The sequence below is a fragment of the Nicotiana sylvestris genome, chromosome 6 (assembly GCF_000393655.2).
Source record: "Nicotiana sylvestris chromosome 6, ASM39365v2, whole genome shotgun sequence".
NCBI lineage: Eukaryota > Viridiplantae > Streptophyta > Magnoliopsida > Solanales > Solanaceae > Nicotiana > Nicotiana sylvestris.
This window is the reverse complement of record NC_091062.1, coordinates 31,982,419-31,997,032: the sequence shown is the minus strand read 5'-3', so window position 1 is coordinate 31,997,032 and position 14,614 is coordinate 31,982,419. Positions and strand designations below refer to the sequence as shown.

At 33.8% G+C, this 14,614-nt stretch overlaps 2 protein-coding genes across 2 annotated transcripts; both read right to left on the bottom strand.

Annotated features, from left to right (window-relative positions):
- Positions 1 to 238: 238 nt before the first annotated feature.
- LOC138870441 (uncharacterized) lies at positions 239 to 4,826 on the bottom strand. The gene is made up of 7 exons (XM_070148245.1): positions 4,437 to 4,826; positions 4,093 to 4,205; positions 3,931 to 3,988; positions 3,526 to 3,810; positions 3,006 to 3,417; positions 2,061 to 2,464; positions 239 to 1,129 (listed from the first exon to the last, which is right to left on the bottom strand). The coding sequence occupies exons 1-7, from the start codon at positions 4,824 to 4,826 to the stop codon at positions 239 to 241; spliced, it is 2,553 nt and encodes an 850-aa protein (XP_070004346.1).
- Positions 4,827 to 8,769: 3,943 nt separating this feature from the next.
- LOC104234442 (uncharacterized) lies at positions 8,770 to 11,067 on the bottom strand. Its single transcript, XM_009788005.2, has 5 exons — positions 10,706 to 11,067; positions 10,047 to 10,123; positions 9,889 to 9,937; positions 9,502 to 9,551; positions 8,770 to 9,272 (listed from the first exon to the last, which is right to left on the bottom strand). The coding sequence occupies exons 1-5, from the start codon at positions 11,037 to 11,039 to the stop codon at positions 9,018 to 9,020; spliced, it is 765 nt and encodes a 254-aa protein (XP_009786307.1). The 5' UTR covers positions 11,040 to 11,067; the 3' UTR covers positions 8,770 to 9,017.
- Between the last annotated feature and the right edge of the window lie 3,547 nt (positions 11,068 to 14,614).

The following is a 14,614-nucleotide window of genomic DNA, read 5'->3' as shown; positions in this document are numbered from 1 at the left end:
CTAAAACAATATTTACAAAAGAATGATTCTATCTACTATGTAAAATTTCTTTTTCTATCTTCTGGGTTTGTCTTAGAATGGGCCAATGAAATAACTGAAGCTTTAAGGCCCATTTGATGTAGAACTAAGTCCAAAATAAAAGAGGCCTATTTAGAGTTGAGTCCAAGTCCAAAAAGGTTTGACCCATCCTTTCTATAAGATACACCCTTCTCAGACACAAATCAAAAACATAAGTAACCTAGCCGATTTTGTCTCCATTGTCTTTCTTCATTACCTTCATCGGAGAATTCGAGAGAAACTTCTTTTTCATTTCTAACACCAACACCCCCCTCCTCAAGTTGGAGGGGGATGAAAGGACACCCAACTTGTTCAAAAGATGGTGATGAAACGGCCCTGTGAGAGACTTGGTAAATAGATCTGCGAGCTGAGAAGAGGAGCGAACATATGAGAGTGAAATTAGGTCGACGAGGAACTGTTGTCTGACAAAATGACAGTCTAGTTCGACGTATTTAGTTCTTTCGTGAAAAATAGGATTTTTAGCGATATGAATAGCCGCCTGACTCTCCAAATGAAGAGGAACATGAAGTGAAATTGGGATAGAAAGATCATCAAATATGCGTACCAACCAAGTGATCTCAGCCACAACTCGTCGCATTGAACGGTATTCAGCTTCTGTAGAGCTGAGAGAAATGGATGTTTGTTGTTTCGATTTCCATGAAATTGGGCATGATCCAAGAGAAATGTAGAAACCACTGACGGATTTGCGCGAATTAGGACATGTGGCCCAGTCGGAATCACAAAATACAAGGAGTTGGTATGAAGGTGAAGAAGACATAAAGAGCCCAAGTCCAGGATCTTTCAATAAATAGTGGAGGACACGAAGAGCAACATTTAGATGAGACTGTCTAGGATCCTGCATGTATTGGCTAAGGTGTTGTACAGTGTAGGATAAATCTGGTCTTGTATGTGTCAAGTAATTTAGCTTGCCCAACAAATGGCGATACAAGGTCGGGTCAGGGATAGAGTCACCAGACTGAGCAAGAAGGCGAGCAGATGGGTTAAGAGGACAAGAGACAAGCGACTTGTGGAGAGAATCAAATTCCTGTAGTAAATCAAGGGTGAACTTCTGCTGAGACAGAATCAAACCATGAGACTCTCATATAACTTCCATTCCCAAAAAATAATGTAAGTATCCAAGATCCTTGATTCTGAACTCCTGATGTAAAATTCTTTCAATTCAGTCAATTCCTTTGTATCACTCATTGTTAGTAATATATCGTCGACATATACTGTCACAATAGAGATAGATGAATTTGTTCGTTTAAAAAACAAAGAACAATCGTTCAATAAATGTGTGTATCCCTTGAAATTAATAGCAGAGTAAGCTTAGAATACCATTGCCTAGAAGCTTGACGAAGTCCATAAATTGACTCCTTCAACTTACAAACATGGTTAGGAGAAGGTGGTGTAAAGCCAACTGGGAATTTCATATAGACTTCTTCGTTTAAATCACCATGTAAGAATGCATTTTTCACATCCAATTGATACAGACCCCAACTTTTCTTAATAGCAACAACTAAAATGCATCTGACGGTGGTCATCTTGACCATCGGGGAAAAGGTCTCATTGAAGTCTATCTCATATCTCTGTATATCACATCTTACCACCAATCTATCCTTTAGTCTTTCCACACTACCATCTGAACATTGTTTCACCTTATAGACCTATTTGTAAGGTAAATCCTTTCTACTTGGGGGTAATTCTATGACTTCCCAAGTTTTATTGAGCTGAAGAACAGCAATTTCCTATTCCATGGCTTCCTGCCATCCTGGGTGATGTGCAACCTATGAATAACTAATAGGTTCATGCATATTAGATAGAGAATTGAGCATAAGTTGATTAGTGTTGGAAAGATTAATAAAGGATAAGAATTGAGGAGAGACTGGGGCAAGAAAACATGTAGTACTCATATTTGAGAGGTGAAAATCATTACAAATGTAATCCTTGAGGTATGTAGGAGGATTGTGAGGTCTGGTAGATTTTCTAATTAGAGTATCTACCATAGGTTGATAAACGGGTGAAGATAGTGAAGGTAAATGGAAACTAGAAGATGAGCAGCCTGGTAATGATCCAACTGGTAATGGGCTGTTAGGGAATAGAGTTGTACCAGGGTTAGAAGTAGGAGAAGAAACAGTAGGGGTAGGAGAAGAAGAAACAATAGAGGTAGGAGAAAGAGTAGAAATAGAGTGTTGGTTGTTAGATGAAACCAAAGGTGGGGAAGAATCTAAGTTTAAGGGAAATGAATTGTTTAATGTGGTTGTTGGCAGATAAGGAGCCCCTATAGAATCAGATTTGATAGAAGGAAATGGAAAAAATTCCTCATGAAATATTACATCTCTAGAAATAAAGACCTTTAATGTCTTCAGATCAACTACCTTATAACCCTTTTTGCCATGTGGATAGCCTAGAAACACACAAGGAACAACCCTTGAATCAAATTTGGTTCTATGTCTTGAAAGGGTGGAGGCAAAGCATAGACAACCAAAACATCTTAAATTAGAATAGCTAGGTTTGGTTTGAAAAAAAGGACTTCATAAGGAGTCTTGAACTTTAATACTCTAGAAGGGTATGTGTTGATCAAATAAGTGTCTGTGAGCAAGAAGTCCCCCCAAAATGATCCAGGTAAATGAGATTGAAACAATAGAGCTCTAGATGTCTCTAGTAAGTGCTTATGTTTTCTCTCCATAACTCCATTCTGTTGTGGAGTGGATACACAACTGGTTTGATGTATAATCCCTTGGGAAAGAAAAAAATCTGTTTGAACAATTCCAAAACCCAATTCAGAAGCATTATCTTATCTGATTATCTTGACTTTTGTATGAAATTACCTATCTGCCATTACTAAATAAGATTTTAACACAGTGAAAGCATTTGATTTGTTACTTAGTAAGTAGGTTCAAGTCCCCTACTATAATCATCAACTATATTGAGGAAATATTTATAACCATCATAAATAGGATCCTCGTAGGGTCCCCAAGTATCCACATGGATTAGTTCAAAGATCTTTTTGGTTGATATAGAACTTGAAGGAAAAGGAAGCTTGAATTGTCTAGCCATAGGACAAATAAGACAAGGAGTAGAATGAGTAAAGCATGAAAGAACAGAAACATCAGAAAATTTCTTCATATTACTCAAAGGCATATGGCCTAACCTATAATGCCATAGCTTTTCTTTTATATTGGAATCGGGAAAAGCAAAATAAGAATTAAAAACTGGAACATAATATAAACTCTGCCTAGATACAAAAGTACTAGACTTAGGGAAGCTTTTAAAAACTGGGGCTACAAGTCTTGACTTGAGAATGAAGAGTCCTTTTGTCTCCTTACCAATCTCCAGGGGGCTCTTCAGTATAGGGCCCTACAGCAGAAAACAAGAATCAAGAGTGAAAAGAACATACTGTTGGAGTTGTTTGCATAACTTGTGCACAGACAACAGATTGATTCTAAAAGAAGGCACGTACAGTACATTGTGCAAAACTAGGTTTGGTAATAATGCAACAGAACCTGAATATGTAACTTTTACTCTATGTGAATTGGGCAGATTGACCATGACGGGTTTAGGCATGACTTTATAGTTAATAAAGAAATTTATGTTAAAAGTCATATGCTCAGTTGCTCCACTATCTAATATCAATGATTCACTATCAATTTGAATGAAACAGGCAAAAGAATTGAAAATTTTGGCTATACCAGCACAACTCAGATTTGCAGAGGCTTCAGAGGTTCCTGCACCTTGCTGTCCTATGTTGACCTGTTGCAGAAGCTGCAATAATTGTGTCACATTTTCCTAGGTAAGTGACTATGTTCCTAGTACATTAGTGTTTCCTTGGATTTCTTCTTTATTTGTGTTAAACACAATATTAGTATGTACATTCCCTTGAAACTTCCTCTGCTTAGTGAACTTAAAATCTGCAGGAAACCCATGAATCCTATAGCATTTATTAATAGTATGCCAGGTTTTTTTTGCAATAAGTACATATTCCAACATTCTTTCTAGGATCAAAAACCCTTTTGTCCCTTATTTTCATTGAACCTTCTTCTATTTCCTTGTTGGTTTGTAGCAAGAACGGATCCAGATTCTCCTGGATATGCAGGAGCAACATGAATCTCCCTCTGCTTCTCATCCTGTATCACTAGTGAATAGACCTGCCCAATGAAAGGTAAGGGTGAAGACAACAAAATATTGCTCCTAACACCTATGAATATGTCATTCAAACCCATCAAAAACTGCAACAACCTTTCATCTTGTTATGCCTTAATTCTTCACCTTAGCTCCACATTCACATTCACAAACACATGCTGAGAAAGTGTTCAAGGTATCAAGATCATCCCATAAGCTTTTTATCTTAGTGAAATAGGTTGATACACTAGAATTACTTTGTACCACAAACTAAGTTCTTTTTGTAACTGAAATAACTTAGCTCCATTAGTTTGTCCAAATTTGTCTTCTAAATCACTCCACAAGTCCTTGGCACTTTGAGAGTAAAGAACACTCTCACCTATTTTCTTAGGTAGAGAATTGAGTAGCCATGACAATACCATGTCATTACACCTTGCCCAAGTCTGTTGATGTCTAGAATCAGCTTGTGGAATAGTAAGAGTTCCATCAATAAAGCCCAGCTTATTTTTTGCAGATAAAGCAATTACTACAGCTCTTCTCCATCCATCATAGCTTCTTCCATCAAAAACTGTGGACACAAGATTCATCCCTGGATAATCCGAGGGATGAAGGTAATAGGGATGTGATGAATCAACCACTCCACTCATAACTAAAGCTGCTGGTACAACTGGGTCGACTGTGGAAATGGATCATGCGAGAGGATCCAGAGTCTGTCTAGTGGTACTCATAGCTGAAGAGAAAAAAGCAAAAACGAAACAGCAAAATCGTGGAAGGATCGTGAAAAAATGAAGCAGTTCAAGCCTGCTCTGATACCATGAAGAGAATGAAAAGAGAGTGAATTTTGGAAAATTTTTATGTGTATTTCTCTACACAGTGTAATCTAATATATATAAAAGAATAGAATCTAGTCTAAACAAACTTTGCCAAGTGGCAGTATTTTACTAGCCTATTCCTAATAGCTACTGTAACAAACTTTTGTAGCAGACTAAAACAATATTTACAAAAGAATAATTCTATCTACTATGTAAAATATCTCTTTCTATCTTCTGGGTTTGTCTTAGAATGGACCAATGAAATAACTGAAGCTTTAAGGCCCATTTGATGTAGAACTAAGTCCAAAACAAAAGAGGCCCGTTTAGAGTTGAGTCCAAGTCCAAAAAGGTCTGACCCATCCTTTCCTTAAGATATACACTCTTCTTAGACACAAATCAAAAACATAAGTAACCTAGCCGATTTTGTCTCCATTGTCTTTCTTCATATCTTCATCGGAGAATTCAAGAGGATATTCTTTTTCATTTCTAACACCAACATTAGGCATTATCACAACACCAATTGATTGAGATTTCGAGTCGTGACAAATTCCTCTTTCTTTTATTGTAAAGATTAACCTTATTTGTTCTTGAGCTTTTTTCTCCACAAAATTTCATATCATATATGTGTGACTATTTTTTACTCCTAATAAAGTGGGATAAAAATTCATGAAAAATTGGAGTCAAATTAGAATAGAACTATAAAAAAAAGTAATTTCTTTTCATCTATCTGTCTAATTTTTGCAGGATAGTGTTATTCAATATCTGTATTGATGTAAGGTAATAAATATTTATGAAATAGTTAATCTGCACGCAAATTAGCTCAAACATATGTATCAAATATGTGAATCAATGTGTTTGTCACTTCTTTGATTTTTATCTATGCTATCGAAAATGATCTCTTTTGTTTGAACTTATTTGCATGCAACTCAACCATTTCATACATACATGCTACCTTTTATCAATACATCAAATAACTCCCCTTCAAAAACTAGATAGATAAACAGATTAAAATCACCTTTATGATTCTGTTGAAATTTGAATTTAGATTTTTTATGAATTTTTCCCCACTTTATTAGGAGTGACAATTAGGTCACACATATTTGCTATGATTTTATAAAGAAGAAAGCTAAAAAAAATAAAAATACATCTTTCTAATGAATGAGAAAATACAAGATATAAGAAATAAGTGACCAAGATAATCTTTTTTTCAAGGTGGAGTCCATCTCAACAAAGAAATAAGTTATAAAATAGGATATATGAGACATGGAACCCTTAACGAGACATGACCATAATTGGGCTGGTTTGCTAACGGCAAGGATATATTTATTTTATTTGTAATAGTTAAGGGATAATTTTGGACCATGCTTATATGGAGCGAAAGTGCGTGCTAATCACGCTTCATCAAGAGCGCGTAGATAGGAGATATTTTTATTAAAGAATACTAAAATAAAAATAATTATAAAATATAACAAAATATAGTGTATAGCGGAAACTTAGTGGACTGAACTGCCCAAACAGAAGATAAAAAGTAAATAAAAAAGATCAAATTCTCTCCCAAAGATAGGTCAAATTACTCATGTAGAAGTGTTAAAATGATTTTTTTTTTCAGTTATGCAAGTTTTAAGGGCATTGGACTTGGCCATTTTGCCTTTTTTAAAATTAATTCCATCATCTTGACCAGCTTGAGTACATCTTAATCAATTGGTTACATATTATTTCGATATCAACCAAGTATCAAATAACTTTCTTAACCAAGAATTAGGTTTGATGGCACTGTAATTTGTGTTTGCAATTTTGACTTTTCTTTCATGTCGTTATGCCTAGAATTCTTAAAAACTAATTGATGGTTTTTCTCTACGATGCAATTTTACTAGCGAATTTTAAGTTTGTTTTGATATTAAAATGTAATTTCTGTACATACTAACTTTACAAGTTAAAATAAATAAATTAAGTACATTGTTTAATCGTCTTATCACTTATGAGAGTTTCTGGTAATATATATATTGGTACCATAGTCACTGTCTCATTTTTTCGATTCCTTTCACTTCCATTTTCCAATTCTCCCATATAAGAATAATTTTCTAAGAAGAGTAAAATATCTAGCTCCTGGAGTCAATCAGTCCATCTTGCCATCTCTATTTGATTATCATGAGTATATTGAAATTTTAGCTACTTGCTCATCGATTAATTCTCAAAATGAGAATTGTTTTACTGCTCAACTAAAAAACCACCAAGATGATATTTTATTATTTACTGATGCAAATCTACAGATAGATGCTAGATGAGCGAGTATTGATGTGCGGCTTTAGATGGCCTTGGGAATCTGCTTCATGCCACTGGATCCCCAATCCAGTTTGTGAGAAAAGCCACGACCGCTGAAGCGCTTGCGATAAGAATGGCTCTTGAACGTGCAAGTACAAATGGTTGGAAGAAGGTGAAAATTTTATCAGATACAAAGACTGTTATAGATATGATCCAGAAAAAAATTAATATCTCATGGGAGATAGAAGTGACTTGTGAAGACATTTGGAAGCTCTCAACTTTGCGTGATCGTGTCAAATTTGTTTATATTCCTAGAAGTCTAAACAAACTAGCACATAACTTAACTAAGTTTTCCATTACTTAGTTAAAGGAAGAAAGAATTACAAGAAAATACACATGACTTCACACCATAACAAAAAATGGCCCCTGTTTTTAAGTTTTACCCAACCTAGCCTATATTGTGCATATTTTGAAAGCACTAGCAAATTCAAAATCTATGTTCTTACAACCATTGCTTCTAAAAGCTATGGAGTTAAATTTGTATTCTCACAACCATTGCTTTCACTCTCTCTTCTTCTCATATCTTCTACATATGCTTCAAGAGATCGTCCGCCATTGCTGCTTCTTACCTTGTGTCACTTGGTTGCAATGTAAGAAAATTGAAAAGTAGAAGTGTAGAAGTCCACCATTGAAGGCCATTCAAAGCTTGGCTTTCGAAAATAGGATTTTTTGAGTTTGTTAGTTGTTTGGATAGGGTGTTGTTCCAAATGATTGAAAATATCAAAAGGAGTTCAAAATTTAAATTTGAAGTGATTTGGAGTATATTTGAGCTAGAATTGAGTTAAATTTTAGAAAAGACGCAAAGAAGAAGACGAAGCCAGTTTTTTGTATAATTATGTATAATAGTGTATATGAGTGTATAAATACATCTTATACAATTTTATACACCTTTATATAAGCGTCTGTAGATGAACTTCTTCCACGATTTTCAGTTGCAATTCTTGTTCAAAACCAGCCCAAATCTCCATTAAATGACTTTAAATTTTATATACAACCTCCTTATACTATTTCTAACAAGTCTAAATAACACTCACTCCAAATTTCTCACAAAATCAAGTTCGAAATTTAAACCCACATATTTAAACTTGTTAAAAATCTAATTTTCACCATCCAAATGGATTTAGTTTGTTGAACTAATATTTGAGTCACAACTACTGATTCGAAAATTAACTTAAAAGTTTGAGCAATCTTTTTTAAAAATTAAATAGTAATTTCTAGAACCAATTGAAGTTGGATGCTGAATCTTAGCCGATTATTTTTGTGCTAGATGGTTGTAAACTGAAATATGGATTATAAAATTATAAAGTAGGGAGCTCAGTTGTTCTAATGTGAAATTTTCCCTCAGAGGAAGTATCTTGGGAAAATTATTTTCCTATGGGCACTTTTGCTCAAATAATATCTACCTTTAATGGGGGAAAATGGAAGCATTGATAACTTTTATTAAAGAAGACAAATATAAGAAGATAAAACTCAACTTTTATTAATAACTTTTTTATCATGTCCCCGAAGGCACAATGATTATTTGCTTCAACAATAACTATCCCGGTCCCAAACAAGTTGGATAACTATTCCGGTCCCAAACAAGTTGGGTGTTTTATTTGCTTCAAAAATAAAAATAAAGTCAAAAACAAACTTCAAAATCAGGAATCACATAAAGGCTTGCGCAGTCTCACAAACACTCTATATGATCACCAATTTCAAAATTTAGGGAGCCAATTCCAAGGCACGGAGAAAATCTTCCACAGAGTTTTCAGCAATAGACTGAGCCACCATGTCTTCTATTCCAGGTAGAACATGTTCGTTCGCCGCCTCGGTTGGAGGCTGAGGGATGTAGACGTCAGCAGGAGGAGGAGCAAGCGGGATCGATGGAAATTGAGTCAACATAGGCACAAACTTTGAGGAACCAGCTTGATCCTCGAAAGGTAGCATTGTTTGGAACTTCGTCGCAACTTTTTTCATCTGCTCCTACATTAATATATACTATCATCAAGTTGAACTCGATTTACTTATCACTAATTCTTTTCTTCATGAGTTTAACTAATAAAAAAGATAATGTAACAAATTTTATACTATCAGATCACTGTTATCCATTATATCAGGTAATTAACCTGACATTAGTTAAAAGATCTTTCTTCGCTTATATATTCTTAGTTCCTTAAGAGAATCAAGAAGTGAGCGAGGAACGTACCTCCACCTCGTGGAGCAGCTTTTGTTGTCTCTCTTCCAACGATAGCTTCTCTATTTCCAGAAAATAAATGAATCAATTAAATGAAAGAGGTAAAAATTTGACCTAATTAAGCATATCAGTAAAATAGCATGGAGATCTTATATCAATTTATGGCATGAAAAAGTAGGCATGAAATAAATATGATAAGGGTTTTGATAAAGGATTCAGGATTAATTTAATTTAAAACAATAGCATGATTTGAAATATCACTATGTAACCCCCCCACCCCCACCCCCAAGGCAATGCTAAGGAAGAAATGGAACAGGCTCGAGTCACTGAGAGAGCAAAGTGGGTAATTGACGTGAGGGGTAAAAGAAAAGAAAAAGAAGAAATGGAAGGCTAATATACTCATCGGCTTCCTTCTCGCATCATCCGGCTCCTGCGCCATTCTATACTTCTGCAGAGAATAACATATTTTGAGTAATATTAGAATATTGGATTAATTAGTATTAAAACTCTATGAAGAATGAAGATTAATTAATTAAAGATTATTACAAGATATATACCTGTAAGTGACTCTTAATGTGGTACAGAGTTAATGCCCTGACTTGCATTTTTCTCTTAATCGCCCTTGGCTTAGCCTCTGCAAACAGATTGAAACATAAGTAACCTAAAACATAAGTAAAGTGATATTTTGGAGTATGTTAAAATTACATCTCTAAAATTTACAATTTTCATTACGTTATATGTTTAAATTTTTGCATAAAATCTGAACGAATCAGATCTATTAAGCGCAAATAAGTGATTGTAAAAAGCGAAACAAAATAAATGATCACCATAACTGAATTCCACAAAATAAAAAGGATTTCATATGAGGAGCCGCCTTTCGGCCAAGTATTAATTAGTATTTGAGAAAGATAGATTTGCATACTAGTTAGTTATTACTATTGATACGCAAACATATCACAAATGGTTGTGATGAGATGGATAGGATCTCTCTACGGTTCACTAGAGTCCTTGGATTCTGAGTCCTGAAAATGGAAAAGATCCTGATATGGAGCGTTTTCCCTTTAACAGCGGGGACACAACACGGACACAACGCGGATTCAAATTAATCGGAGTTCCAATACAAATACCGAACAACAAATGAGAAAAAAAAGAACATGCAAACACACAGTAGTTACACTAAATATATATAGAAATAAAAAAGTAAAAAGTCACTAACCCCATGCTCCACCAAGTTCAGCAACAGCATTGACAAATCTTTCATGCAACTCTTCAGTCCATTTCATGCGAGGTTTGACCAATCTAGGCTGGTCAACTTCTTGTTCAACATGAGGCACATTACCATCAAAGAAACGAAGATGGTTATCATGATCATTATTCATCACATTCATTCCTCCATAAAATATCAGAGGTTGGTGGTTTTGGTTAGCCAAGGCTGGTACATTGTTCAATGGTAAAGGGTTTAGTGGTTCCTGAAAATGACGGTCCAGAATTGGGATTCTTCTGTATTGACGAGCGTTGTCATTCATGGCAAAAGGCACAAGGGGAAGCATTGTCACAGAGTTCACAGAAAGAGAGGAAACAACAATAGTACTGAACTCTGTGAATGGGATGTAGAGAGAAACCTTATGACATCCTTTTATAGTTGTACTCACCAAGGAGAGGACCACCCTTTGAATTCTCATAATCTTAAAATAACAATAAATAATAATAATAATAATAATAATAATAATTATTATTATTGTTATTGTCCCTTTTAATGTATTTCGCATCGCGGCGAGTAAGAGATTATAACAAGAACAAAAAAGCAGTTGCATGGATCTTGATTTACAAAAGCAATAGATGAAAGGCCTTTTAATTTTACACTTTTCATGAGGTTCTTATGTCCTTTAAGAAAATTATACATGAGGGAGCTTCAATACAATTTTATTTATTTATTGCGTAAAATGTATGATCATTTTTTATTTCAATATTTTGTGATTTACTTATAAATTCTTTAAAGTCAAAAATTTCATATTTAAAAAATCTAATGAATCAAGTCATTAGTCTTCAACTTTGGCTAAATATTAAACACGCTTAACTGCTAACCAAAATTCGCGTAAGTGTGTTTTAGTAAGTAAAGAGTGAAGAGGAAAATAAAATAAAATGATCATAGGCAATGACACGTCAGAAGTGCAAGTAAATCAATCATATCAGACATTGTTAAGTAATGCATTAAACTTGCATTACTAAACGATGCCGTTTATATTTATTTACACATGTGCTTCTACTATATACATAAGTTCTTACCATTGCGGTGAGATTCGAATAATATATTGGAAATTATGCATACATAATTTAAGAAATACTTACTATTTTCTTTTCTACACCTTTTGTTCAACTTTTTCTACACCTAGATTCGCGCGAGAATGGCTGAAAAACTTAAATAAATAATTCACTTGTGCCTGCTCTTCTACCTATTTAATTATATCAAAATTATAATAGCACTTTCTCCTCCTTACAACTTAATTTTAAAACATACGTTTTACCCTTCTTCCTTTTTTCCGCTACCCCTTTTTTTCAAAATTACAAACATCTTTTATGCGCCAAAAATGCCTAACAGTTCTGACCAAAAAATTAATAATAATTGCCTAACATTTTTCTACTCTGGGTTAGGAAAGTTCTATTACTAGTAATAAATACAAGCATATTTAATGAGATGGAAATTGGCTTTTTTGAAAAATAAATAGAATTGGCTAGGAGGACGAAAACTGAGCATTTTGATTTTGGATAAATCTTCGCATAGAGGGTGTCGAGCAGTTGTTAGACCAACTCAATGAATACATGATATACGTCTTCATATACACACTTATCACTAAACTATGGTTCATTAATACACATTCTCACGTTAATTCATGACTTATCATGGTAAACTAGTATATATGATATGATCTAAACATCAAATATGAATGAGTTTTTACTTGAGCGAGCAAAAATATATTTTCAAGATAGTTTGGGAAATTTGCTTCTTCTTTTTTTCCCCTCCTATCCTCCCAATTTTTAGTTCAAGTTGCAATCATTCAAACTATACATTTCGGCTTGGTGCACAAATAAGTTAACAACATGGTTAAAATAATTTTTATCTCACTTAACATCAATAAATAAACACCACGCAAGTTTACTTACAATTTATATAATTTGGGAATTAAGTTATGCTTTGAATTGATGTTAAGAAGTTAATAGTCCAGATCAGGGATGGCTCGAGGGGGAGGCTAGTAAAACTTTTGCTTTAGGCCCCCTAAATGTTGGGGCCCCAAAAATATTTTTAGTTGTAGGTTTACTATCTTATTTTCGTTTAGACAATATTGAAGTTTATAGAAAAAGAAAACAAAAATACTAAATCCTTATAAAGAAAGACTATCTATTTTTTAACAATAGAATTATTTAGAACTTTGAATTAAGATACTCAAATCTTCATATTGATAAATAACATTATTTTACAATAAGATCCAACGTAACCAATTATAAGTACGTGGCTAACATCTTATTAACTTAAATTTTATTACCAATGTGAATATTAATATTATAATTTATAAGATAACTATACTATAGATAAAAAGAAAGAAAGAAAGAAAGGAACCAATGTAATATTACATACTATATTTTACAAGATAACTATACTATAGACAAAAAAAATAAAATCAAGGCCCTTAATTAAAGTTTGGCTTTAGGCCACGAGTTTTATTGAGACGCATTTGGTCCAGACTCAAGCAATAATATAAGGACTACCACCTAAAATATTTAAAAATAAAAAGAAAAAATTTACTGCATGTTAGGGAATGAACAGGAAACTAGGAAATATATAAATCTTATCATATACTTGAAACGAAAATATGATAGGAAGGAAGTAACACTATAACATCAAATTAATATGTTCGCAACTGATTAATTAATAAGACCAACTATGGGAGGTAAATAGTTCTTATTGATAAGTGCTAATAGAGTAATATAATTGATTCAAGAAGCACATAACTTCCATGAAGCAGTCTTTAGAAAAAGAATGAAACCTAATTAATATAATATCTTTAACATTTTCTCAATATACACTTCCTCCAATATAAAAGAATATGAGCCTAATTGCATCTACTCTTCCTTGTAATTTGGACAATATTTTTTCCTGAATTTTGGAAAGCATTCAAAAATTACATAAAAATAATACTACACTTTGTATTCGGTAAAACGTTTTAGTAAATTAAACATTTTTACAAAAAAAAAAAAATTTATTTAATTCTCCAAGTAATAAAAATCATTTTTGGAATAAAGAGAGTAATATTCTTAATAACTTCTCATTTTATCTTGAGGACCAGCTCTAGAATATTTTTGCGCAACACACGACATATTTTTAAAACACTATAGCTAGTTAAGATAGATCGAACGTGTTAAGGTCTTTTTTGGATGTCATTAGCAGCGAAATATATGTTGGAGAAGGTTTTTTGATAATACTCTGAGGAAATTGCAAGCTCGTCGGGAAGCTACTAATGATCGATCTCCTGTACATCCTATGAGAAGTCGCATGCTAAAGAGCTTCAAGATTAGCTGGACTTAATTGGATATCAAGAACTACTGCTAGAAGATGATCTAAAAGGTTCAGAGATGCCTTGTAAACATTTTAACGTGCTTGTGACAATGGAATTCAACTTAGACCCGAGAAGCTGCTGAAAGTCAAGTTTAATTTGGGCTAAAATCTATTCCAAATCAATGACGTGGTTCTACTTAAGTTATTTACCTAGGAGTGTGTCACGAGCCCCCTCAAATACCAGTCGTGATGGCGCCTATCACATTACTAGGCAAGCCAACCAATCAATGAATTACAACCCTTTTCCTTTAACAATAAGTCATTTTCTAACACAGGTTTTAAATACCAAATTTCATTATAAACGTTTAAAGCAACAGAAAATATGCGGAAGTCAAATAAACAGGAAACTACACAGCCCCATAATCTGGTGTCATGAGTCTAGAGCCTCTAAATATACAAATCTGACCGTCTAATACATAACAAGTCTAAAATGCAGGGAAAACAAGGATAAGAGGAAGAAAGCAGGGCTGCGGACGCCATGTAGCTACCTTGCAGTCTCCGGCAAACTCTGAC

Bases quoted from the DNA above. Each gene is read 5' to 3' on its own strand.
- LOC138870441 (XM_070148245.1), bottom strand. From the start codon at position 4,826: ATGAGTGGAGTGGTTGATTCATCACATCCCTATTACCTTCATCCCTCG. The intron at 3,989-4,092 runs GTTCAATGAAAA...TAAATGCTATAG, and splicing joins CAACAAGGAAATAGAAGAAG to GATTCATGGGTTTCCTGCAG. The intron at 3,418-3,525 runs GTACTGTACGTG...TTTCTGCTGTAG, and splicing joins CAAACCTAGTTTTGCACAAT to GGCCCTATACTGAAGAGCCC.
- LOC104234442 (XM_009788005.2), bottom strand. From the start codon at position 11,039: ATGCTTCCCCTTGTGCCTTTTGCCATGAATGACAACGCTCGTCAATAC. The intron at 10,124-10,705 runs GTTAGTGACTTT...ATCTGTTTGCAG, and splicing joins TGAACTTGGTGGAGCATGGG to AGGCTAAGCCAAGGGCGATT. The intron at 9,552-9,888 runs GTATATTAGCCT...TTCTGGAAATAG, and splicing joins TGCGAGAAGGAAGCCGATGA to AGAAGCTATCGTTGGAAGAG.